We start from the raw sequence: 23,116 nt of genomic DNA on the forward strand, positions 1-23,116 counted from the left end.
TTTCCTTGATCTCACTTTTGGTGTGACCTATGATCAAGGAGATTATGTCATAGCTTACAACAAGTTCAAATATTCTAATTATCTATTTTGATTTGCTTACAAATTTAATTGGAAAAAAATATTTATTTATTAATTTATGATATCTTCTGTAATCTCATCCAAATTAAATGTTGATTATTTTAATATTAAAAAATTAGGCCTTATTTAATTTTTTTTCTGTATTTTACAATAATTTTTCATCATTATTTTTCGAATTTTGAACATTAAAAATCATTGCTATAAAAATAGTCAATATTCCAACATATTCAAATTTATTTTTCTTAGGAAAGAAAAATCAAAAGGATAGACTAAAGGTTTGACCCGACCCGACTTCAACTAGGCCAGCTCTATACCATTTTAACTTTATTGGCTTTGCTGCCTTCCTTAAAACCTCTAAAACCCCCACCGCCAGTTGAAGGCTCTGAATCCCCCGTTTGCTCAAAACTCAACAGTAAGTTCTTCTTTCCATTATTTGTTTATTTATTTATTATTCCTTTCTTTCTATTGTTTCTATTTCTTGATTCCATAGAAGCAAAAGCTTATAATATAGGAAACAAAAGGAAGGAAAAAAAATTAAAGTTTGTGGCAATAAAGATTCAATTTTTATTATTGCAAAGTGTTAATTTGATTCATTCATGTTAGTTTCTATCTGGGTTTTTGTTGTTCTGATGAATTGTGGCCGCTTTTTTTTTTCTGATGAAAGTTGGCATTTTTTTGGGCTGAATTGTAGGGAAAGGTTGTGGGACTAGTCTTAGAATTCTAATTTCTTTTCTGGGTTTTTTTTTTCTTTTAACGATTTTGAAGGTGGAGAGCTAGAAGTTAAAAAATTTAAATGGTCAGAATCACATTTGTTGTGCAGTGGTTGGTTCTTTTATAGAATAAATTGGAAAGACTGGATGCCAAGATATTTGGCCTTTGTTTGGAGTTTGGATCGTGCAAAAAAGATTTAGCTTCAAGTTAAGATGAACTGATATACCAATGCTGTTGCTGTTGGCTAGCTTTTACTTGATAGGACTGTTTGAAATGCTTAGATAAAAAAGGAAAACTTGCATCTTAGTAGTGATTAGCTTCTAAATTGCTCCAGGAACAAGGTAGGGAGAAGACTTTTGTGTAGTTTAGGTTTAGAAGTCAACAATATAAGTTTAGACTAGGAAATTCTAATTATCAGATTGAATTCTTTGGTACTATTCCTTGCTGAACATTTATGTTCTTAGTATTAGTGTTCAGTTGAATTGTTTGATTGACTTTTATCCGACCTAGTGTTCTTCAGCTCCAATGACTCAGAGAATTTCAGGTCCTCTTATTTTGTTTTCACCATCTAATGAATCAAAACTTGCTGTGTAAGCCTGTGTAATATTATTATATGTTACTAGAAGTTTAATTCTGGGAGAGATAAATTGAATGCATTGCATTCTAGTGACATTGACTAAATTGTTCTGTCTTTCTTCTTTGCTTTAATAATTTCTTTTGCTATCCTTGTAGTTGAGCTTATTATTTCTAAATTTTTGATGGTATGGAAAACATTCAAGAGACATAAATTTGTTAAATAAGCCTAGATGTTGGTAGAATTGGTACTTCAGTTTGAAACTTTTACAACTAATTACTTCCTGGAATAGTTTGGGTGATATGCCAATATTCTCTTCATGTGATCTGTTTTCACTTTTTCAGTACATTAACCAATTGTTTTCTATATGATGCTGTTTAAATCATACTGGATAGACTATTACTGTGGTTATTCTTCACCTGCTTTTCCATTTCTGATTAATTGGATTGGATTTATATGGCATAAAGATGTGAATGTGGTACATGAATGGCCAAAAAGTAATTAATATTGGCTGCCAGTTGTTGCTGTAATATGATGTTATAATGTCCTTTGCTGATTTCCCTTGTCTTGAAACTAGACCACTGCTGTTCTTGTAAGCCATGAAACAATCTTCAATACTCTTGAACCGTAAAAGTTTTGAATTTGATATTGCTGATCTGGTTTGTGTTTCTGGTATCTCTCCTCTCTCTCTTTCTCTCTCTCTCTCTCTCTCTCTCTCTCTCACAGTATCTTACATTGACTTATTACCAGGGAGAATGGGTGGGTTGCCTATGCAAAATACCTCTGCCTTAGCTTTGCCTGGTTCGCAGCAAAATCAAGTGTCAGCAGTAACATCTGGCCCAGAATCAAAGCCAAAGAAGAAAATTTGCTGCGCTTGCCCCGAAACTAAGAAGCTGAGAGATGAATGCATAGTGGAGCATGGTGAAGAGGCTTGTGCAAAATGGATAGAGGCTCATCGTAAGTGCCTTCGTTCAGAGGGCTTTAATGTTTGAGATTGGCATACAAAGTTTATAGAATGAAAACATTTTGAGTTACAAACTATTTACTTTGAGGATTACACATAGATATGATTTGAACATCTAGGAATAAAGGAAAGATAGCTTTCAAGGCAATTGGATGCAGCCAAGTTAATTTTTATTGTATTTTCTCGTTTTATGAGGTTGTACCTATGTGGTGTGAAGTGGAAGCGCCAAAATACTTTCATGAGTCAGGATATGGACAGATAGATGAGTCCATTTATGTCTTGCTTCTTGATTGAGTAAACATTTTTCCCTTTTTATTATTTTATTAGCTGACTATCCTTGTCTACTCTCTCTCTCTCTCAATTACTTGTGCTAGTGTGTAATTTATATTGGTCAAAATTTTGACCGTAGTTTGAAAGAAACTAATGAGAAGATGAGTATTTTAATGGCCAACATGAAGAATTGGTTCTTGTCACATCTTTTTTTCCCCTTTCCTATCATTATGTTTGGAATCTCTAATTATAGCATAATATGTTACTTCTGGATATGTCTCCTTGTAGAATATTTTGATTTTGGTTGATCAGAAACATGCAAATAACAACAGAAATTTCCAGGGAAAGAAAATTTACCAACAGATTTGTTGAATTTCCATTTATACCTCAGACTTCCTGCTATCTTTTTTCTCATTTAGAGGTTCTTCATTGCAAGATCGTGTGATTCCTTTAACCCTTGGTTCACCGGTTCTATCACCCATCAAGAAAATCAATTATAGTCCAAATCACAGATTAAAATGAGTCTGCACCTTTTGCTCGTATGCATACAAGTAGTGTAATTTAGACCTATAGGGAGGGAATTATGAAATAGAATTTGGATGGAATACGATGCTAAAATAATCAGTAGCATTTAACCTTTTTCTGTCCTGATTCTTTGAGGTTATATAGAAGTTATGGATAATAAAAGTGGAGCAGTCTACTCTTGTTTATTCTTCTTCTCGCTCTGTAACTTGAAGCTGTTGATATGAACAGTTTTAGCTTATGAATAAGCTGGATGTGCTGCAACTGCTGCAATTATCTTGCCTTAAACATATTGATGAAACTATGTTTTCGGTTGGTTGTTTATATGTGGCATACTTGTTTAAGAGTAAGAACATGATAACTTGTATTTCAACGTTAATAAAACCATTATTGAATGCCAATTTTATTGCTTCACCATTTGTTACTGTAGTTGAAAGTTGAAACTTGGTAGGATGCATCATTCCTGATATAACTCTTGATACCCTGATTTATCTGTTACCTTAGAGAGGAGCATATCTTTTGGAGTCTGATCATTATAGCTATGAAGAGAAAGCTTATGCTATAATAAAGGCAGAAAGAGTTTATACTAATAGTAATTCATTTAAACAGACAAGGCCATAGACATGGCCATTTCATCACAGTATATAAGGAGACACAAACATGACTGACAGACAGGAAAACAAACACCCACGAACTATAACATAAAAGACAGATTATTCAACCCAACTTTTCATTATTGTTTAGGTCCGAATGTTCCCAGGAACTGGAACACATGATTTGCTTAATGACCACAAGTGCAGTTTGTGCAGGTGCAGTTGGTTCCGCACTTGCACTTGCCATCGTTCTCTGCTGGAGTTTCCACCACGACAGTGTTGATGTAGCTGCACAAGAATAACAAAATAGTGTATTAGGGTATATGATGAACTAATAAGAGAGGAACCAACTGATTGTCGAAAATCGTGCATCGGAGAAGTTTTTGATTGCTTGTTTGAAAATCTCATGGATATGTTTCAGATCTTAGCAGCATATATATATATATATATATATATATATATAAAAGGAATTTATTTGTATTATTTGTTTGTTTCTTTGGAGGTATCAGACTCCTTGAAGAGCAAAAGTATATGTACCTCTTCTCAGTCTCAATGACCAAGGTGTTTCCCTTCTTCCTGTAAGCAAAAACCAGAAAAAGCCTTAGTTTTAATGATATTGACTGAAAACTCATGCACGTACTTACAAAGAGCTTAAAGATAAACTAGTACAAGTTTCCACAGGTTATCCTTGACAAAACCATGGGAGGAATTGAAAGATAATAGATGTTTTGGATCGAAAAGGTTTTGTTCATCCTAAGAGTAACATGTAACATGTAACATGAAGCTAAAAATCATGATAAGATCATGAACATAACAAGTTAACAACATAAACAACATAATCTCAAACCAGACACAACCCTAGAAATGCTCAAAGGTTGTCATCGATCATGGATTACTTACACGCACTGGCTCTTGTCAGCGCAGTCGCAGTTTCCGCACTTGTCAGACATGGTGATCTTAGAGAGTTTTCGAACGCGAAAAGCTGAAGGTATTTGAAGTTCTAAGCTTTGTAGAACGGATTGCTATATCTCCCAAGCTTTGCACAATGGTCATGTATTTATAGGTGGAGAAGAAGTGCAACTGGTGCAAAAGGGGAGGCTGTGGTTTCCTCCATGTGGACCCCGCTAGGAAAGGTCAGGCGGTGTTCAAGAATGGGGTCTACACGGGCATGAGAGGAGCACACGCCTCTCGAGGAAGAGTCCGAAGGAATCTTGATAATGGAGGGGGGGCTTGGCTTGATATCCTCCTCTCATGTCAACCTCATTTCTGTTCTCCGAAAGAGAAGAAGATGATTTACATTATGCATAGATATCTTTCTACGTCTTCCCACAAGTTGTTGCAGCTGATCCACACGAGCTCTAATCACTGCTGTTTGACTATACAAGTAGAAAGATCTGTTTCAGGATTCTCCTAGGAGAATTTTCTTGCCAAGATTGATGCTTCAAACACATGGTAAACCATGCCATGATATGGTAAAAAATGCTTTAGTTTTGTCCAATGGCATTGACATTCCCTAGCACCTTATCTTGCCCTTAGTTTATAAACATGGTATCAGGATTATATGGTAATCAATCTTATAGACAAGATTTTGAGTGGCAATTACATCCTTCACGTGATTATATTCTTAATATATTATATTTATAAAAATTCGTTTAAATTTTATGAATTTAATATCATATATTCTCTTGTTATATCTTTGTCAAGTATGAAATTATAATAATTTTTTACCGTAATTTTATTATATTTTTTCTCTTTGTATTTATCTTAATTATATAAGATAATCATCTTTTTTTTTTCCTATTCTTTCTTTATCTCTTTCCATGATGGTGAGAGATATATAGATGTCTCTCTCTTTATTCCAACTCTTTCTTGATTCTCTACATTGTCTCTAGCAGTATGGCATTGAAGAGATAAGCTTCTAATTTCTTTGTCTTTTTCTTTTCACTTTTGTAATGCTATAATATTTTGCAATGTCAAGGTAAATAAAATAGTAATAATAGTAACAAAGATAATATAAACATATAAATAAATAAATAAATAAATAGATAAATAGAGCTTACAACTTTATAAGGATTGTATATGATATTATCTCAAAAATTAATTATCCCAAAAATATTATCTCAAAAATCCCATAAATATCATGCATTCTTTTTGTTTTTTTGTTTTTATTATTTTCTATTTGCTTCTGAACATAGCTCAGTAGTATTCTAACACGTATATATTAGTCATAAATACCCTTAAATATTGACCGTCCAAAATGTTAGGCATCTCCTTTGGAAAGACTGATGGAGAATTAATTCTCTTTGGGCTCATATATACTTATATATATATATATATATATATATATAAATTCCTTATCCTTGAAAGGCTTGAAATCAATGAGAAAGGTGAAAAGAAAGTTGGACAGATGGAAAGAAATAAAGGGCAAAAAAAAAAGGGGGTCTAGTTTATTACTCTATATTCGTGTATTTTGTTTCATTTAATTGACATTTTTATGGTTAATTTTGACCTAATAATAACTCATGTTTTTTCCTTAATGAAACAATACTTTACCCTAATAAAAGGGTAAGCTTAAAAGATGTCACACTCATTGATATTGGTAGTAAATTAAAAGGAAGAAAATGGGAATAAATTCAATTATGAAGGGAATAGCAAGATTGGGGAGTCTCAATTGTTCTTTTATATTTCTTCTTGAGGTTGAATTGCTTATATTTGCAAACAAAAAAAGCTTTCTTGGTGTGGTGGGTTTTTTTCCAAGAGCAATTGCTTCTCGAATTAGCCAACGTTACTTTCAAATCTCTTTTTGTCAAAGAAAGTATAGCCTTACATACCTGTTTTCATTCTTTTTATCCACAAGATGCAAAGAGAAAATCATGGCTGTCCTCCTCACTACTACCTTTCCGATTTTCCATCCTTTTTTCCTCCCTTTACATGTCCATTTCAAATTTTGTAAGATTGCATAAAAAAAATCAAACCCATTTTCACAATTTGATGAATAAAAGTATTGGTTTACAAATTATTTAAGCTTCTGATCCGAAATAAGAGTCTGTTCCGTGTACATGTATGTATGTACAAATAACGATTTATATTTTGAAATAAAAAAAATTTAGAATTGTACATAAATAAAAAATTAACATGAAAACAAAATGAATCATAATTTAAATTATGAAAGCCAAATAGGATTTCATGATAGACTGTGGTTAATCCAAGATTTTGCATTAATTATATAAAATTATAGATTTACATATTTCAAAATTTATATTTATAATAATAAAAGATTAAAATTAAAAACTTGAAAAGTGGTCGCGCCGCGGCCACCACCCTTGACTCCGCCATTGATGGTGGATAAAGTAACCCATCAAGAAAAATAGGCAGTGCTGTGTGGTGGCCATGCTAAGGGAAAACTACCCAACAATGAAAGGGTTATGAGGATTCCTTTCCTTCACCTTTGAAAGGTAAAGGAAGAATAACCACTAAAACACTCAACCCAGCTCAGGTTGATATCAACTTAAAGCAACTTTTGTATTGGTTATTTTATTTCCTTTTCTCTCTTTCTATTTCAAGTAATGCTATTTTATTCCACTTTCAATAAAATTTAATATTTAATATTATTAAGATAATTATATAAATTATTTAATTAAAGTTATTATCTAGTTAAATTATAATATCTAATTAAAAATTATATTATAATATTGTTAGCTACTTAGAATTAAACTATGAATAGAGATTAACTATACATATATATTTAATATAACCTACATAATTTAAATTTTTCAATATATACAATTTAGATTTTCAAGTAAAGTATACAGTTTTATATTATATAATTTTTTTTATTATTTTAAATGACATGGATTATTGCACAAGAACTTTTTAATGCTAGTGTGACTTATAAAAAAAAAATGTTATCCAACATAAAAACATAATTTCATGATTTTCATAACCATGATTTCACTAGTTTCTTTCTTTTTTTTTTCTTTTTTCTTTTTTTTTTTTGAGTTCAATCTTCCTTGAAGTAAATTTTAGTTAATAAAAAAATGCATAATTCTTTAAAAAGCATATCAATTATTTTAAAAAATTTTAAATAAACCATTATTCTTCTATTGTGTTTAATCAAACTTTTATATTTTTATTTTGAATCCAATAAACTTTCATGCATAGCTAGTGATTAACTAAATCCCATTAATTAAAGTTATTTGTCATTTTATACTTACGTGTTGATGATGTAAAAAGTGAAAAATATTACGTGATCATGACATCATTCTACATCAATATTGTTTAATATGTTACATCAACATGCCACAACAGAATCATATATGACATAAAATGTTAAGTGATGTTTTAACTGATAACAGTTAATTAATTATTAATTATAAAAATATATTTGATTTAAAATAAAAATATAAAAATATAATTAATTTTAATAAAAAATAAAAATTTATTGAAATTTTTTTAAAAAAAATTTGAGAAACTTTTTTAAGTATTCTACGTCTCCTTCCGTCCTTCATACATACCCAGTTATCCATTGGACCAGTCATTGTTGATCCATTTTTTTGGGCCCAAAATCAAGTTGTGGCTTTATTCTTATTCTTGCAGAATTGGGCCCAAAATAAATATCTAGACGGTTAATAGGCCCAAAAACTGCCACAGGCTTACCCATTAAGATAATCTTCATGATTTTGTATTAATTAATAATTAAAAATCTTTCCTGGTCTGATGAGGTTAACTTGCTATTCTTGTTGAACTGAAGTTGTTAATAACGAAATTCTTATAAAGATTTTGGTAGGGTAAAATCCAAAATGTTGGCTCAAAACATTTCAAACATTTCAAAAATACATTTTAATCTTTCTCACTTCAAAATGAGGTTTTTAATCCTTTTATTGTTAATACCGTTAATTAATTGTTAAAAGATATTACATATACTCTTTGTTTCGAAATAATAATTTTAATCCTTTGATTATTAATATCGTTAGTTAACCGTTAAAAGATATTACATAAATATATATATATATGTAGTATTAGGTTTAATTTTTTTTAAGTGTTTATCAATGGTATTAAAAATTAATGAATTTTTTTAACTGTTTATTAACAATATTAACAATCAAACTGTAAAGACCAAGGGATCGAATTTTCTTTTCCAAGTGTTTTGAGAAACATTTTTTAGATTTTTGTAGATAAGTATTAAGTTTCAATTAAGGAAATAAAAGGGCTAAAATGGCAGGATGCAATTAATTAAGATTTGCACTTTCTTTTTATAGCAAAAACCAATTATGGTTAATTATCCACGTCAGCAGATAGTTTTATCCGATTCTCCTGCCTTGGTCCCCACTGACCAGAAAAACTTGGTTGCACACGTGGACGTCATCAGTTTTCCACATTCCTATGAAAGTAAAATACAGTAAATCCCTGCACAAAAGTTATCCGGTGCGCTTTCCTGGATCTCAGCCGTTGGTAGGTCCCCGCAGTCTTGATTAGACGGTCCATGATCCACGAAAGGGTCAACAGTCTTTCTTGTATATTTGTCAACTCCCAATGGCTTATCCGGAAAGTCGAGGCCGTGATCCTCTACACGTAATTACACTCAAACTTCCACATCAGCAGTGAGGACTTCCTGACAAGCAAGAACATGTGGGACCTACCTAGAACTAAATAGTGGTAAAATGGTAATTTTCAGGAAGGAGAGGATTACAATATATATACTCCCGACTAGGCGCCAAGCCGTAGCCCGAACATTCTCTTGAAGAGATTATCCTATAAAAGATCACCAAAATGGCGTCGTTTAACTCTTGAGCGGGTGGTCTAAGAAGCCGCTGCAACCGCCGCTGCCGCCGCCGCCGTTCTCTAGGCGAGCCAATTACAATACGCGAAATTCCAAGCCTTTCTTTAGAATCCGTTTGTTTTTTTTTTCCGTTTAATAATAATAATAATAATAAAAGATTTGAGCGTCTTTTGGGGGTTTTTTGATGACTTTTCTCTCACTTTCTCTTCTCACTTTCTCACTGTCCAAACAGGAAGCAAGTGTTTTGTTCTTCGAATTCCAGTTCCTTCATGGACCCCGAAGTGATCGAGATTCCTCCCCCGATTCCTCGCTCTTTTAAGTCTAAGCAAAAACAGGTCCAAAATACTCGATTCTTGTTTTCTTTTTATTTGTTTAGAATTTTCCTTTCTCATTTTCTTGTTCGTTTAAATCGTTTTTATAAAAATGTCGTTTTTTTTTGTATCTTGAATTCGAATAAATACAGTGATCGCTTCTGTTGTTACTTTTGTTAAAGAGAATTTAGATTTATCGGTTCATTTTGGAATTTTATTGATTTTATTTTTGTTTGGATCGTTATTAGTTTTGAGTTATTAGGGTTTAAAGGAGTTAAATTTCGGATTTTTACGCTGAAAACTTATGAGTTCACTCAAAACTGTGGGTTGGGACTGTGTACTGACAATCATGGGGTTTTAAAGTTGCCAAATTTATTACACATTTAGTTTTTTGTTTGTTTTTCTTTTCCACTTTGAAATTTGGTTGTTGTTGGAGTTTAGTCCTTTGAACTTATAAATATAAGGGGGTAGTTGTTGTGGCAATTACGGTGACTGTTAAGTGTCTCCCTGCCGTTATTGCTAGGGAACCAATGCTTGGAGGGGCCCCCATTGAACAGCTTGTGACAATCTGTCCTTCCTTTGGCCCCTGTGACAGGGGTTTTAAAGAACCAGACCTTGTTGATACGTTAGGCATGCTTGGTAAAGAAGTTGGTGGTTAGTGTGCATGAGTTCTCTCTTGAACTCATCTTTATTTATTCTAATGTTCTTCTTGCACAAAGAAAATCGTACACCCTTTGGTAGATAAAATACTAATAGTAGCTTTTTCGAAATGGGGCACTTTGAAGATTTAATTTCCTTCTGGTGTGGATTGTTTTTTATAGCCTTTTTATGTACTTTGTAGATTAGTTTATTACTGTTTGTTAGTATGGTGTCTTATTTGAAAATGTGAAAGAGAGCACACAAGATGGTCATATTGTTTGTGGAGCATGACCTTTGATCGGATAGAATGTTGAAAAGAATTCTTGTGTTGATTCTACTATGTGGATGTTAAGATTGAGTTTATATAAATTGGTCTTTGTAAATAAACAAAATCCAAATCTAGCTACTCAGCACAAAGAAACATCTTATAGATTTTACAAGCTTCCTTGTTAGAAATAGGGACAATCGTGGTTCTAGCAAAGTTTTATATTCTTTAAACTATTCTTTATTAATTAATGTGTTTTTAACTGGTTTCTCACAATCAGTCTTGTTGCTCTAAAAAAAACTTCCTTTCTCTCATGGGTTACTAGAAAATTACTGTTGCATATCTTGGCAGGTTATTATTCATGAAGTAATTGATGTTGATAAAGATGAAGATTCAGCTGATATAATGATTCTTGACGAAAGAGTTGATGCAAGGAACAAAGGGAAGGCTGTAAAAAGTAGCTCTGGCAGTTTTAATACCATTCAAGCTGAGGTATGCGTGCGATTGTTGTGTTCTTGCAATAGTTACTTGTATCGTGCTTAGGATTAATTTAATGTACATTTGGACCCATCGATTTTGTTGTTTACTTTTTCCACATTTTCTATACAGGACTTTGTGGATAAATCTCTTGGTTCGATAAACAAGGTTGAACCTTCTAAGCATCCTACCCAAGGATCACAGAACATAGTTAACCTTGATTGTGATTTGTCCTATGATGATGAGATTTTTGATAATTATTACCTTAATGATATCATGGATGTTGATGACTATGCCATGTTGCAAGCACATTTTGATAATGTTGATATTCCTGCTGGAGTAGAGGCATCTATCCCTTGGTTTGCCGATTTTTCAGAGAGTAAAAAGAAAACCTCTCATGGAAACATTTCATCTGGTGTTGATGGGAGTGACCAATCTCTTTCGCCTTGGTTATCAGAGCCTGCTCATACCAACAAGAAGGCAGCTTTAGTTAATAGTTCTAGTTTCCAGACCCCAGGGGATCCTCTGAGTCATTCTTCTGGAGAAGCAAGTCTGTCTTCACCTTTGTTATTTCCACAAGGTTCTCAAAGTAAGAAGAAGTCAGCTACATCACAACCTAGATGGAGTAGTCAAAATCTTCAATTTGGGCATTCTTTGCAGTCTTCCCAGGCTGGTGGTTCAACTAATGGTAGTAATGTGAGTCACTCTGATGCAGTGATGCTCCCTCATGCAGTAACTCCTGCAGCTTATTGGGATCATATTAATTCTGCTATACAGAAGCAAATTGGTGCTAGCAGTTTGTTTCATTCAAATTTCCCTACACCTTTAGATGCATTAAATAACACTCTGGCTATGGAACCTTCTGTGTCTTGGTGGCCACCTATGAAATCAAAATATAGTTTCAATAAGCATAATATATATTCAAGTTTTCCTGATCCAGTTGATGGTACTTATATAACTCCTCAAGAAGTGGTAGAAATCAGAAATCAGAGAATTGTAAATGAAGAAGAAATCCTCAGTAAGCTCCAACTTTTTAAACAGTTTGATACTGTTGATGATTTTTCGGACCATCACTATGCTTCCAGTGGTGCTTCAACGAAGCAGGTGACTAGTTTGTTTATGATACAGTAAGGTCTTTCTTTCTTCGTTTCGTATTCTTAATTTTTCAACCAATAAACTTGGTCTTTGTTAATGCTATTTGTGGCAGCCGCCAAAGAATTGGGCAAAGAAGATTCAGGAGGAGTGGAAAATACTTGAGAAGGATTTGCCAGGTGAGTTTTATGCGTTATATACTTCTCTGAGAGAATTTTGATTTGATAACTTTTTCAATAAATCCGTCATTTAGTGAATACTGCAAACTTGAATTGCGACTTAAAATGCACATTCAGTTTTGGATGCAATATTAACTGCTGAGGTCTTCCACTGTGCTTGCAAAACTCTCCTCCTTTGCTGATGAAATGTATTAAATAATATTGTTTCTTACTTTATCTCATTTTTTTTGTTTCAACAGATACTATTTTTGTTAGGGTTTATGAATCAAGGATGGATCTCTTAAGGGCTGTAATTATAGGAGCAGAGGGTACTCCCTATCATGATGGTCTCTTCTTCTTTGATGTTTTCTTCCCTGCTAGCTATCCTAAAGTACCACCGGTATGTAGTTTAGGTTTATGATTTTGAAATATTATCTTGCATCTTGTATGATGTTATCTTCTGTTATACATGTTTGTTTTGATGGTTGGGGATTTGCTTGTTTCAGCATGTTTATTACCACTCTGGTGGACTTCGACTCAATCCAAATTTGTATAGTTGTGGGAAAGTATGCCTTAGTCTTCTTAACACCTGGTCTGGTAATAAGAATGAGAAGTGGATACCTGGTATGTCAACCATGCTCCAAGTTCTGGTATCTATTCAGGCTCTAATCTTGAATCAGAAGCCTTACTTTAATGAGCCTGGATGGGCACATCATTGTGGCACCCCAAAAGGTGAATCATTGTCCCGGCAATACAATGAGGAGACTTTTATCTTGTCACTGAAGACAATGACCTACTCCATGAGGAGGCCACCAAAGGTAAGTTGCAAGAATTTTTGTTGATCCTTCCATTAGTTTTTGACCTGTAGTGTGATACTAGTCATTTGCAATTGTTTTTGATATTGATGATACCATAAGGAAATTTTGTTTCACAATGCCAGTTAGAATGTATGATTACCGTTGCTTCTCTTTGGCTTTAAATTCTAACAAAATCATGTTTGGATGCAGCATTTTGAGGACTTTGTTGTGGGCCATTTCTACAAACGTGCTCATGATATTCTCGTGGCGTGTAAAGCATATATGGATGGTGCTCAGGTAGGTTGCCTGGTAAAAGGTGGTGTTCAAGATGTCGATGAAGGTGACAAGAGCTGCTCTCAGAAGTTTAAGGACTCTGTGGCTGGGTGTGTAAATATGCTCGTGAAAGAATTTACAGTACTTGGAGCCAAGGATTGTGAGAAATTCCTTACTGTCCCCAAATGTCAAAATAATCGAGTTGATAATATGCAGGCTGCAATTTGAACTACTTTTTGAAATTAAAATTTTGAAACTTTACCAGATTGGTTTTATTTATAAATATGCAAAGTAGTTTAACTGATCTCTTATCAAGAAGTTTAGATTTGAATTGCAGAGTGTCATATGCTTTCATCCATAGGACTCTTACATTGAGTTTCGACATTGTACATACATATATATATGGATGGGGGTTATAGGTTCTTTCTCGATTTCTCGACCGTGCAAAATCATTTTTGATTAGAGGTGCACAAGTTAACTTATATACTTAACACAAGGATGGAATATACTGTTACAGAGTAGCAGTTGCTCGTATCATCACTGGCGATGAGAACCTGAGGTGCCTTGGAACTATTGCTGTAAATTGATGGCTTGTTCTGTTTCTTGAGTAATTGTATATAAGGATTGAGAGAAATCTTAACAATTATTCTGGATGTTTTCCTGTTGGTTTTGGATGCAATGTAGAAGTTTCCCATTCATTATTTCGTTTTTACAGCTTCTGTATGCTAATGTAAATTCAAATATTCTTGATATGAATAATAACATCCTGAACTTATGTTCTGGTGATAGGAGGAGTCATCAGAATCATATTAACGGTTACAAAAGAAAAGGAAGAAAAAGACAGGGTCTCCAATATGGCTGTTAGCTGGGGCTTTGTGTGTTTGTGTGTTGTGTTTTTGTTCTTTGTTAGTAGTGTAAAAGTTTAGCACTTGGCAGGTCTTTCATGATAAAGAAGATACCTTTGACCTAGTAAAGATAACTAAACATCCTGCATATAAGATACACATGGAAATATTTTGTTTTTAATATGTAATGCAGGCCTGTAAGGAAAATCCATCCAAAATTGTTTGCGGAAGTTTCCAAGTTTTCCATGTAACTTTGATCCTGTCTTTATCAATACTAAACAACACTGGATAGTATAATTCAGAAGAGGTGGGAAAGCCACCCAAATGATCTTCCTGGTGAAACGATACCAGATAAGTATGAAAAATGACAAACTCAAGAAAACCATTTTCGATATATACCTGACCTTGGTTATGCAGGGGTTCATCTGTTTCATCTTCTTTGATATTACAGTGGCAATGATGCTATGGCTCTGTAAATTCACAGTTTTGTTTTTGTTCATTAGTTTCTTTATACAACCTGTCACATGCACTGAAACTGAAGCATTATCTACTGATAGTGCCATCTCTTATTCTGATTATTGCTCTTCAAGTGTCCCTGAATCAACCCCCTATTTTCATTATTCCCCCGCTTACGGTTTTTTTGGCCCTTTCCGCCAGTACGAGACTGGATATTACTGCTCTGGTGGAAACAGAATTCTCAATTCGAACATAACCAGATTCTGGAATTCATTCATTTTTCGTACCAGGTTGGTGTATAGAACTTATAGAGATGGGGTTTTCAAGATTGAAAGCAGCATGGTGTTTCAAAGCCCAAACTATGTGGGAAATATGGCTTACGGGCCTGGAGTTTCGTCCAGAAGTCCTTTGAATTTGAAGTTACAAGGGTTCTGGTCAGAATCTTCTGGGAAGCTTTGCATGGTTGGGAGAGGCTTTGTTTACTCGAAAGAAGGTAAGCTGCTGATTCCTTCTGCTGTTCTTAAGCTTAGTAATCTCAAGAATATCAATAACATCACTACTCTGATCACTGGAACTTTAGTGAGCGTGAGTTTTAGTAGTGCTAAGGATTACTTTGACCCAGTTTCCTTGTTGATGCTTCCGCAATTGCATTATAACTACACGTTGGTTTCTGAGGACTTTGTGGATGGGTTTTCTGGTGAAAGTGATAATGTGCAGGGTTTGCCATACAATGTACAGCCAAGAAGAGGTTTTTGCTCAATAATCTCAACCGCTGGAAATGTCTTTAATTTGCAGTACACACGTAGTTGCAGCCTTGGAAAGAACTGCCTTCCTTTTGATGGGGTACTGGGGCATTTGCCTTCTTCTATATCTTTGAGAAGACTCGAGTATTGTTCAGAGGTCAAAAGGAAAGTTCGTCTTTTGATAGAATTTCGCAATGTTAACTATGTTGGGTTCTACCACCCTTTTAATCCCAACTCAACATTGATTGGAGAAGGATTCTGGGATGATAAGAAGAATCAGCTGTGTGTTTTTGTCTGTCGAATTTTGGATATTGCAGAATCTTGGTCTAATGCTCGTGTTGGGGATTGCACAACAAGGTTGACTTTGAGGTTTCCTGGCATCTTGTCACTGAGAAAAACCAGTAGCATGGTGGGTCAATTTTGGACCATCAAAAGCATGAATGATTCAGGTTACTTCAATACAATAGTGTTTCAAAGTGCTGAGAATCAAATGGAGGGGCTTCCAGGCTTAAAGTATGAATACACAGAAATGGAGAGAGTAAAAAAGTCATGCCCAAGAAGGAAGCCAGCCAAAAGAAAGGTAGAAAGTTATCCAACTGGTGATAATTCCATTGATATGAAATTTGACATGTTCGTTAAAAGTTCTGAAGGCAAAACTGGATGGGGCTTTGCAGTTCCTTTCTCTGTTGTTGGTCAGCTTTACAAGCAAGCTTTGTATCTGATGGGCATTCCTTCTAGCTCAAGGCCTGTAAGAACAGTGCTAGATGGTCCTGTCAATATCAGCTATGAGATAGGCATCACATTTCGACGTGCTCCAGAGGTAGATGGTGGAGGTGTTCTATTTAACATAACCAAAGAGAAAGTGGACATTACTGATGAAGGGATTTATGATGCTGATACAGGAGCCTTGTGCATGGTTGGTTGCAGAAAGATTAGGTCAAAGGATCAACTTTCGCAAAATGCATCTTTGGACTGTGAAATTCTTCTGAATTTCCAACTTCCTCTATTAATATCAAATAACAATGGAGGTTACATTGAGGGAACCATTGAAAGTACACGGAAAAAGTCTGATCCTCTTTACTTCAATCGTTTGCATGTGTCTTCAGCAGCCTACAGTGTTGAGCAGGCAAGACAATCCACTAGGACTATGGACCTGGAGATCACAATGGTTCTAATATCTAACACTCTGGTATGTGTCTTTGTGGGGTTGCAGCTCTATCATGTGAAGAAGAATCTGGAAGTACTTTCCTTTATTTCACTTGTTATGCTTGTGATTCTTACCTTGGGCTACATGATTCCTCTTGTGCTAAACTTTGAAGCCTTGTTCTCAAAACAACAAGTTGAAGTTACTAGTTTGTTTCATAGCACTGGATGGCTTGAATTGAATGAGGTAATTGTAAGGATAATGACAATGGTAGCTTTCTTGTTGCAATTCCGCCTTCTCCAGCTAGCATTGTCAGCTAGATCAGAAACCAAACGGGCCTGTGGTTTGCTGAGCAAATGACCCTGCTTGTGACTGTATCACTATATGCTGCTGGGGCCGTCATTGCTATGCTTGTTAACTCAGTGAAGCATAGCCCTAAGGTTGTCAAGCAGCAGCAGCATGTCATGTTGCTTCCCTCCCATCAGGTAGAATACCAGCAGTATTCCACCTGGAAAGACTTAAAATGCTATGGAGGTTTAGTCTTGGATGGTATTCTTCTACCTCAGATACTACTCAACATTTTCTCAAACACAAGAGAAAATACTCTCAGCTATTCATTCTATGTTGGAACCACTTTCATTAGGTTGCTGCCACATGTGTATGATCTTTACAGCAATCACAGCTACATACAACAGAACGGAATGCACCTTTTTGCGAATCCTAGTGAAGATTTTTTCTCCAATGCTTGGGTTGACTGTATTGCTCTTGGAGTCCTGCTCTTTGCTGCAATTATTTACTTGCAGCAGAGGTTTGGTGGTCGTTGCATTCTTCCTAGTAGATTTAGAGAGTTAAAAGCATATGAGAAGGTACCAGCGATTGGTGACTTATGAACTCCAGAGAAATTCCCTAATGTTATATGCCATTTGCAGTTGGTACTGAGGGTTTTTAGATGAAAGTGCATCATTGTCGTCTGATTTTTAACAATGTCAGAGCAAGTTGTAATGTGGATACTGTACAACGCAAAGAAAATAGTATGGTTGAGACATAGCATTACTGGAAGCCACATAAACCCTCTCTATTAGGAGGTTTTATATCGACTTCTTCCTTGTTTTGACTATGGAAAACAGAAATGTGCTACTATGGTTGGGAGACTATGTGGCAGTTTCATTTGTTGAATTAATTTTCAAAGCTTTTAGATGCTAATGTAAACTATAATGTGAAAATCACTTTTGCCTTTTTTTCTCTTGGAAGAAATTTAAAAGTTCCTAAGTAGACTGGTCCTTCTCCAAATTTCCCCTTTGTTCCTCCAAAAAATGCCTTAATTTTGAATAACAGAAGTAGTTCAAATTCCACGCCAAGGATAAGTTTTGTTAGATGAAGAGATCACTTTAATCTGATCAGGAATACCAAAGTACTAACAGATAGAGATATACAAAAGACTATGAATAACCAAATTAAAATCCTTCCAAGCTTTCATTTTCCATTTAGAATTTTATATCGTTCTTATTAGCATTTCATAAGTTGCTCTTTGATCAATGCGTTGGAATCAATGCCTTCTTGGCTTATCTTTATCTGGTTCTGTAGGAATGAAAGTGAAAAGGAGTTTGTACGAAAGTTGCTATGCAGGCCTGCAAGGAATAATACATACGAGGAGTAATAGGTACCTGATTCTTTCTTGTTGCTCCTCGTAGCTTAGTTTGACTATGCAGAAAGTTTCAACTCTTCCTTAACCTTCATGCTGTCTTTATGTGTGCTACACTACAAATGAGAATTAAAGAGTCTTTTGAATGCAAGATTGGGCGGACTGATCCAAGCATCACTTCAGTTGTACCGGCAAAATGTTCAATAAGACAGGTAATAAATGATTTTATTTTGTGGAACAGGCATACTTGGATAAAGACAAATTCCAAAAATAAATTTGAGATGCTTATCAGAGCTTTACATAGCTAATTGTTTCTTCTTCTTTGATGTTACAATGTCAATGAAACCTTCAATAATGCTGCAGATTTGTACACACATGTATTTCTTTCTGTTCATTAGTTTCTCAGCAGCCACCGTCTCATCTGCTGAGAATGTTGTTGAAGTATCCAGTGAGAGTGAGCCTGAAGTCTCTTATTCTGATTATTGCTCTTCAGTTGTCCCCGAGTCAATCGCCAACTCCAAAACTTACAGTGACAGCTTTGGGCCTTTTGATGAGCACAACACTGGTTATTACATTGGTGGCAACAGAATTCTTGACCCAAAGATCACCAGAATCTCAAATTTATTGTCATTTGAAACGAGATATGTCCATCAAACCAATGCAGATGATGTGTCCAAGATTAAAGGGAGCTTGACACTTTACAGACCATATCATCTGCGAAGTCCATTCATTTTGAAGCTACATGGGTTCTGGTCAGAATCTTCTGGGAAGCTTTGTATGGTTGGAATAGGATCCGCTTACTCCAAAGAAGGTGATCCGCTTACTCTTTCAGCAGTTTTCAAGCTTAGAAATCTCAAGAATTCAAGTAGCATCACCACTTTAATTACTGGAACTTTAGAGAGTCTAAGTTCTAGTGATGAGGTGAATTACTTTGAACCAATTTCTACAATTATGTTTCCACGATTGAATTATGAGTACACTTTTGACTCTAGAGACTCTTTAGATGAGTTTTCAGCTGAAAGTGATTCTGAGCAGAATTGTCCATTCAATGTGCTTCCAGTTAGAAGATTTTGCTCAATAATATCAAGCATTGGAAGTGTATTTAAGTTGCAGTACTCAAGTGACTGCAACTCTGGAAAGAAGAATTGCCTTCCTCTTGGTGGGCTGATTGACTATTTGCCTCGCATTCTGTCTATTAAAAACATTAGGTGTTCAGTGGTACAAAAGAGAATTCAAGTCTTGGTAGAATTTAGAAATAATAGCCATGTTGATGTTGGTAACTATCTATCTTTCAATCCCAACACAACATTGATTGGAGAAGGAATGTGGGATGATAAGAAGAGTCAGCTGTTTGTTTTTGTTTGCCAATTTTTAGACATCGGAGAATCTTGGTCTAGTGCTCGTGTTGGGGATTGCACAACAAGGTTGAGCTTGAGGTTCCCTGCAATCTTGTCTATAAGACAGACTAGCAGCGTGATGGGGAAAATTTGGACCAAGAAAACTGTAAATGATTCTGGTTACTTTGATAGGATTGTATTTCAACGAACTGAGAATCATATGGAGGGGGTTCCAGGTTTGAAGTATGAATACACTGAACTTGACAGAGTAAAGAATTTATGCCCGAGAAAGGAGCTGGTTAGAAAAACTGGAGAATATCCAAATGGCCATTCCGCGGGTATGAAATTTGACATGCTAGTTAAAAGTTCTGGAATAAAATATGGACAGGGTTTGGCAGTTCCTCTCGCCATTGGTGATCAGTTATACAGGCAGTATTTGTATCCAGTGGCTCATCGTAGCTCCATGTTTGAAAGTGCAGTGCCTGCAAATTGGATACAAAGTAGGCCTATCAATGTTAGCTACGTGGTGAGCATCACATTGCAAACTCCTACAAATTTAATTAGAAGAGTTTATTCTTCTTATCTAATTGAAGAGAAATTGGAAATTACCGCTGAAGGGGTATATGATTCTCAAACTGGAAACTTGTGTATGGTGGGTTGCAGAAAGTTTGGGTCAGACAATGAAGTGTTCCAAAATGCTTTTGTGGATTGTGAAATTCTTTTGAACTTTCAGCTTGCTCCATTAGAATTAAATAAAAATGGAGGTTATATCAAGGGAACCATTGAAAGCATGCGAAAAAAATCTGATCCTCTTTACTTTGACTGTCTAGATGTGTCTTCAGCTGCCAACAAAACTGATCCGGGAAGAAGTTTAATTTGGACAATGAATCTTGATATTGCAATGGTTCTAATATCTAACACTCTAGTATGCATCTTTGTGGGATTGCAGCTTTATCATGTGAAGAAGAACCCAAAAGTACTCTCCTTCATTTCACTTGTTATGCTTGTGATTCTTACGTTGGGCCACATGATTCCCCTTGCGCTAGACTTTGAAGCCTTGTGCCCGAACAAACAAGATCAAGACAAGGTTTTGTTCCATATCAGTGGATGGTTTAAATTAAATGAAGTGATTGTGATGGTAGTTATGGTGGTTGCTTTCTTATTGCTACTTCGCCTTCTGCAGTTAACAGTCTCAGCTCGATTCCATGATGGCAACCAAAAGCACTTGTGGTTTGCTGAGGAAATGACCTTACTTGTGATTGTGGTTCTGTATGCTGCCGGCGCCAAAATTACTCTGCTCGTCACCTGGGAGAAGTACAGACCACAGCTTTTGTTGCTTCGCTCTTCTCCTGTAGATTACCAGCATCTTCCCATTTGCAATGACTTGAAATCATTTGCAGGTTTACTCTTAGACGGTTTTCTTTTGCCTCAGATACTCCTCAATATTGTCTCTAACTCAAAACAGAATGCTCTCAGTTGTTCATTCTATATTGGAACAACTTTTGTTCGATTGCTGCCACACGCATACGATCTTTATCGTAATCACAGCTATGTTCTCTATAACATATTACAGTTTTCTGCAAATCTTGACAAAGGTTTTTTCTCTGCTGCTTGTGATGTCATTATTGTTCTGGTACTCCTTTTGCTTGCTGCAATCGTTTATTTTCAGCAGCAGTTTGTTGGTCATAGCATTCTTCCCCATGGATTTAGAGGGTTGGAAGCATATCCAGAGAAAGGTCCACTACTCAGTAAATCATCAAGGCCAGTGAAACCTAGTGCATGATATGGTATTTCCTCGTCAGTACTGTTTTCAAATAATTTTGAGCTGCAAAACAGAAGTTGTATGGTCAATCCAATATTTGTACAACAAAGTGCATAAGTGGATCAAGATGTAACTTAAGGATTTAGCTGGTGGCAATGAACACTTTTTTATAAGTCATCAGGATTAGGATACTCTTGAATGCACTGAAAAGTCTAGTTTCTCTCTTTCTCTTTGTTATTGGCATGCCACACTTCCTGTGATGATCAATAGAATATAATGGTTTATTCTATGAACTGAAAAGAATTATTCAAGCAAGATCTGCGTTTGAATCCTCTTTTTTGTGCTTCTATTTTTTCTTTGGATATATACAAGAGGATGGTTACATATTTGACAGATATATATATAACATATTTGAAGAATAAAACTTAACAAATTAGGATGTTCCTATTATCCAACAACTTTAGAATTCAAAGCTCATTTCCCTCCAATGCAATACACTGAGAGCAATTCTTGACATATTAGTTAAAAGTTATAGAGGAAAAATTGCATGTGGTTTCTCATTTGCCCTCTCGATTGGTGATCAACCTTCTCAGAGGTTTTCCTACCTAATGCCATTGTTGAGCTTCAGGCCATAAATTCTGTTTATGAAGCAAATCCCAGTAGTACTCTAGTCAAAATGAGCTACCAATTGAGCATTACATTGCTAGCTGGTGTGTAGTTGGATGGAAGAGTTACTATATTTAATTTATCTTCAGATATAAACTTGCGAGTCCAAATTTCTTCTGAGGGTGTTTACGATGATGAAACAAGTGATTTGTTGCATGGTAGGCTGCAGATGTCACAGGTTATATAATCACATATATCCAAATGATTCGCTGGATTGTGAAATTCTTGTAAATATTCAGCTTCCTCCCTTGAATGCAAAGAAGAGTGGAAGTTTCATCAATGGAAGCATTAAGAACAGGCATGAAAAAGTCTGACCCTCCTTCCTTTGAACCTCTGTCCTTATCAGGAGCTGCTTATAGTAACAGTCAAGCAAGACAATGCACTTAGAGAATGAATTTGGAGATTGTCAATGGCTGTCCTGTCGAATACTCTTTCGTGTTTATTCATAGGACATCAAATCTTGCCTGTCAAAAAGCACCCCCATGTGCTTTCCTTCAATCCCGCTTCTCATGCTAGTATTTCTAGCTCTTGGGCACATAATTCCTCTGCTGCTAAATTTTGGAGCCTTGTTCTTGCAAAAGCTTTGTCCAAAACCTGTCTTGCTTGGAAGTGGTGGATGGCTAAAAGCGAATGAGGTGATTGTTAAGGTTGTCACAATGGTGGCACTTCTACTACAATTTCATCTTCTCCAGTCTAACTGATTAGTGAATCATGACTGCCAGAGAAAATCTTGTACTTCAACATAGAGTTCTTAGGCCAGTGAGCTTTCAGAATTGAATTGCATAAAGTCTACTCTGTTTCTAAACAATTTTTGAGCTAGTAAAGTCATTTTATAGATCCTTTACAACAGACAAACCATCATTAAGAAAAAAAAAGTTGATACCATAATACTAGCCACTGTAGTCTTCTAAATAGGAGGTTAAAAGTTCAAAATGAAAAAAGAAAGCAGAAAAGGAAAGACCAAAAGATATGTAGCAGATGTTTCCATTCCCTTAATTCATTGTTGGAGCCCCTAGAG

The 23,116-nt window shown here is 35.2% G+C and overlaps 5 protein-coding genes across 9 annotated transcripts; 4 read left to right on the forward strand and 1 right to left on the reverse strand.

Annotated features, from left to right (window-relative positions):
• Positions 1-355: 355 nt before the first annotated feature.
• On the forward strand, positions 356-2,650 carry LOC110419146 (Cytochrome C oxidase copper chaperone (COX17)). Of its 2 annotated transcripts, none has more exons than XM_021432054.2 (2): positions 356-490; positions 2,090-2,650. In XM_021432054.2, the coding sequence occupies exon 2, from the start codon at positions 2,119-2,121 to the stop codon at positions 2,353-2,355; it is 237 nt and encodes a 78-aa protein (XP_021287729.1). In that variant the 5' UTR covers positions 356-490; positions 2,090-2,118; the 3' UTR covers positions 2,356-2,650. The 2 variants fall into 2 exon arrangements, with proteins under 2 accessions (XP_021287729.1, XP_021287728.1); XM_021432053.2 differs by having other exon boundaries at positions 400-490; positions 2,114-2,650.
• A 1,209-nt stretch (positions 2,651-3,859) lies between these two features.
• On the reverse strand, positions 3,860-4,766 carry MT3 (metallothionein 3). The gene is made up of 3 exons (XM_089784068.1): positions 4,613-4,766; positions 4,250-4,288; positions 3,860-4,000 (listed from the first exon to the last, which is right to left on the reverse strand). The coding sequence occupies exons 1-3, from the start codon at positions 4,660-4,662 to the stop codon at positions 3,901-3,903; spliced, it is 189 nt and encodes a 62-aa protein (XP_089640194.1). The 5' UTR covers positions 4,663-4,766; the 3' UTR covers positions 3,860-3,900.
• A 4,677-nt stretch (positions 4,767-9,443) lies between these two features.
• Positions 9,444-14,201, forward strand: LOC110419737 (Ubiquitin-conjugating enzyme family protein). 3 transcript variants are annotated; one of them, XM_089784080.1, is made up of 8 exons: positions 9,444-9,557; positions 9,724-9,826; positions 11,058-11,198; positions 11,316-12,287; positions 12,391-12,454; positions 12,694-12,833; positions 12,940-13,251; positions 13,441-14,201. In XM_089784080.1, exons 2-8 carry the CDS (start codon positions 9,761-9,763, stop codon positions 13,729-13,731), a joined length of 1,986 nt encoding a protein of 661 aa, XP_089640206.1. In that variant the 5' UTR covers positions 9,444-9,557; positions 9,724-9,760; the 3' UTR covers positions 13,732-14,201. The 3 variants fall into 3 exon arrangements, with proteins under 3 accessions (XP_089640206.1, XP_089640207.1, XP_021288506.2); XM_089784081.1 differs by having other exon boundaries at positions 9,450-9,604; XM_021432831.2 differs by having other exon boundaries at positions 9,450-9,826.
• Positions 14,202-14,340: 139 nt separating this feature from the next.
• LOC149527014 (uncharacterized) lies at positions 14,341-18,055 on the forward strand. Of its 2 annotated transcripts, none has more exons than XM_089784078.1 (2): positions 14,341-17,240; positions 17,365-18,055. In XM_089784078.1, the coding sequence occupies exon 1, from the start codon at positions 14,673-14,675 to the stop codon at positions 17,049-17,051; it is 2,379 nt and encodes a 792-aa protein (XP_089640204.1). In that variant the 5' UTR covers positions 14,341-14,672; the 3' UTR covers positions 17,052-17,240; positions 17,365-18,055. The 2 variants fall into 2 exon arrangements, with proteins under 2 accessions (XP_089640204.1, XP_089640205.1); XM_089784079.1 differs by lacking the exon at positions 17,365-18,055 and having other exon boundaries at positions 14,341-16,367; positions 16,450-16,587.
• Positions 18,056-19,260: 1,205 nt separating this feature from the next.
• Positions 19,261-21,663, forward strand: LOC110419824 (uncharacterized). The gene is made up of 2 exons (XM_021432942.2): positions 19,261-20,757; positions 20,854-21,663. The coding sequence occupies exons 1-2, from the start codon at positions 19,285-19,287 to the stop codon at positions 21,451-21,453; spliced, it is 2,073 nt and encodes a 690-aa protein (XP_021288617.1). The 5' UTR covers positions 19,261-19,284; the 3' UTR covers positions 21,454-21,663.
• Positions 21,664-23,116: the final 1,453 nt, after the last annotated feature.

Source organism: Theobroma umbraticum, unplaced genomic scaffold, assembly GCF_002168275.2.
Source record: "Theobroma umbraticum cultivar Fairchild unplaced genomic scaffold, ASM216827v3 scaffold_67.0, whole genome shotgun sequence".
Classification (NCBI taxonomy): domain Eukaryota; kingdom Viridiplantae; phylum Streptophyta; class Magnoliopsida; order Malvales; family Malvaceae; genus Theobroma; species Theobroma umbraticum.

Bases quoted from the DNA above. Each gene is read 5' to 3' on its own strand.
- MT3 (XM_089784068.1), bottom strand. From the start codon at position 4,662: ATGTCTGACAAGTGCGGAAACTGCGACTGCGCTGACAAGAGCCAGTGC. The intron at 4,289-4,612 runs GTAAGTAATCCA...TTTTGCTTACAG, and splicing joins GCTGACAAGAGCCAGTGCGT to GAAGAAGGGAAACACCTTGG. The intron at 4,001-4,249 runs GTACATATACTT...ATTCTTGTGCAG, and splicing joins GTCATTGAGACTGAGAAGAG to CTACATCAACACTGTCGTGG.
- LOC110419737 (XM_089784080.1), top strand. From the start codon at position 9,761: ATGGACCCCGAAGTGATCGAGATTCCTCCCCCGATTCCTCGCTCTTTT. The intron at 9,827-11,057 runs GTCCAAAATACT...ATATCTTGGCAG, and splicing joins TTAAGTCTAAGCAAAAACAG to GTTATTATTCATGAAGTAAT. The intron at 11,199-11,315 runs GTATGCGTGCGA...TTTTCTATACAG, and splicing joins TTAATACCATTCAAGCTGAG to GACTTTGTGGATAAATCTCT.
- LOC110419146 (XM_021432054.2), top strand. From the start codon at position 2,119: ATGGGTGGGTTGCCTATGCAAAATACCTCTGCCTTAGCTTTGCCTGGT.
- LOC110419824 (XM_021432942.2), top strand. From the start codon at position 19,285: ATGTTTCCACGATTGAATTATGAGTACACTTTTGACTCTAGAGACTCT. The intron at 20,758-20,853 runs GTTTTGTTCCAT...CGCCTTCTGCAG, and splicing joins ACAAACAAGATCAAGACAAG to TTAACAGTCTCAGCTCGATT.
- LOC149527014 (XM_089784078.1), top strand. From the start codon at position 14,673: ATGATCTTCCTGGTGAAACGATACCAGATAAGTATGAAAAATGACAAA.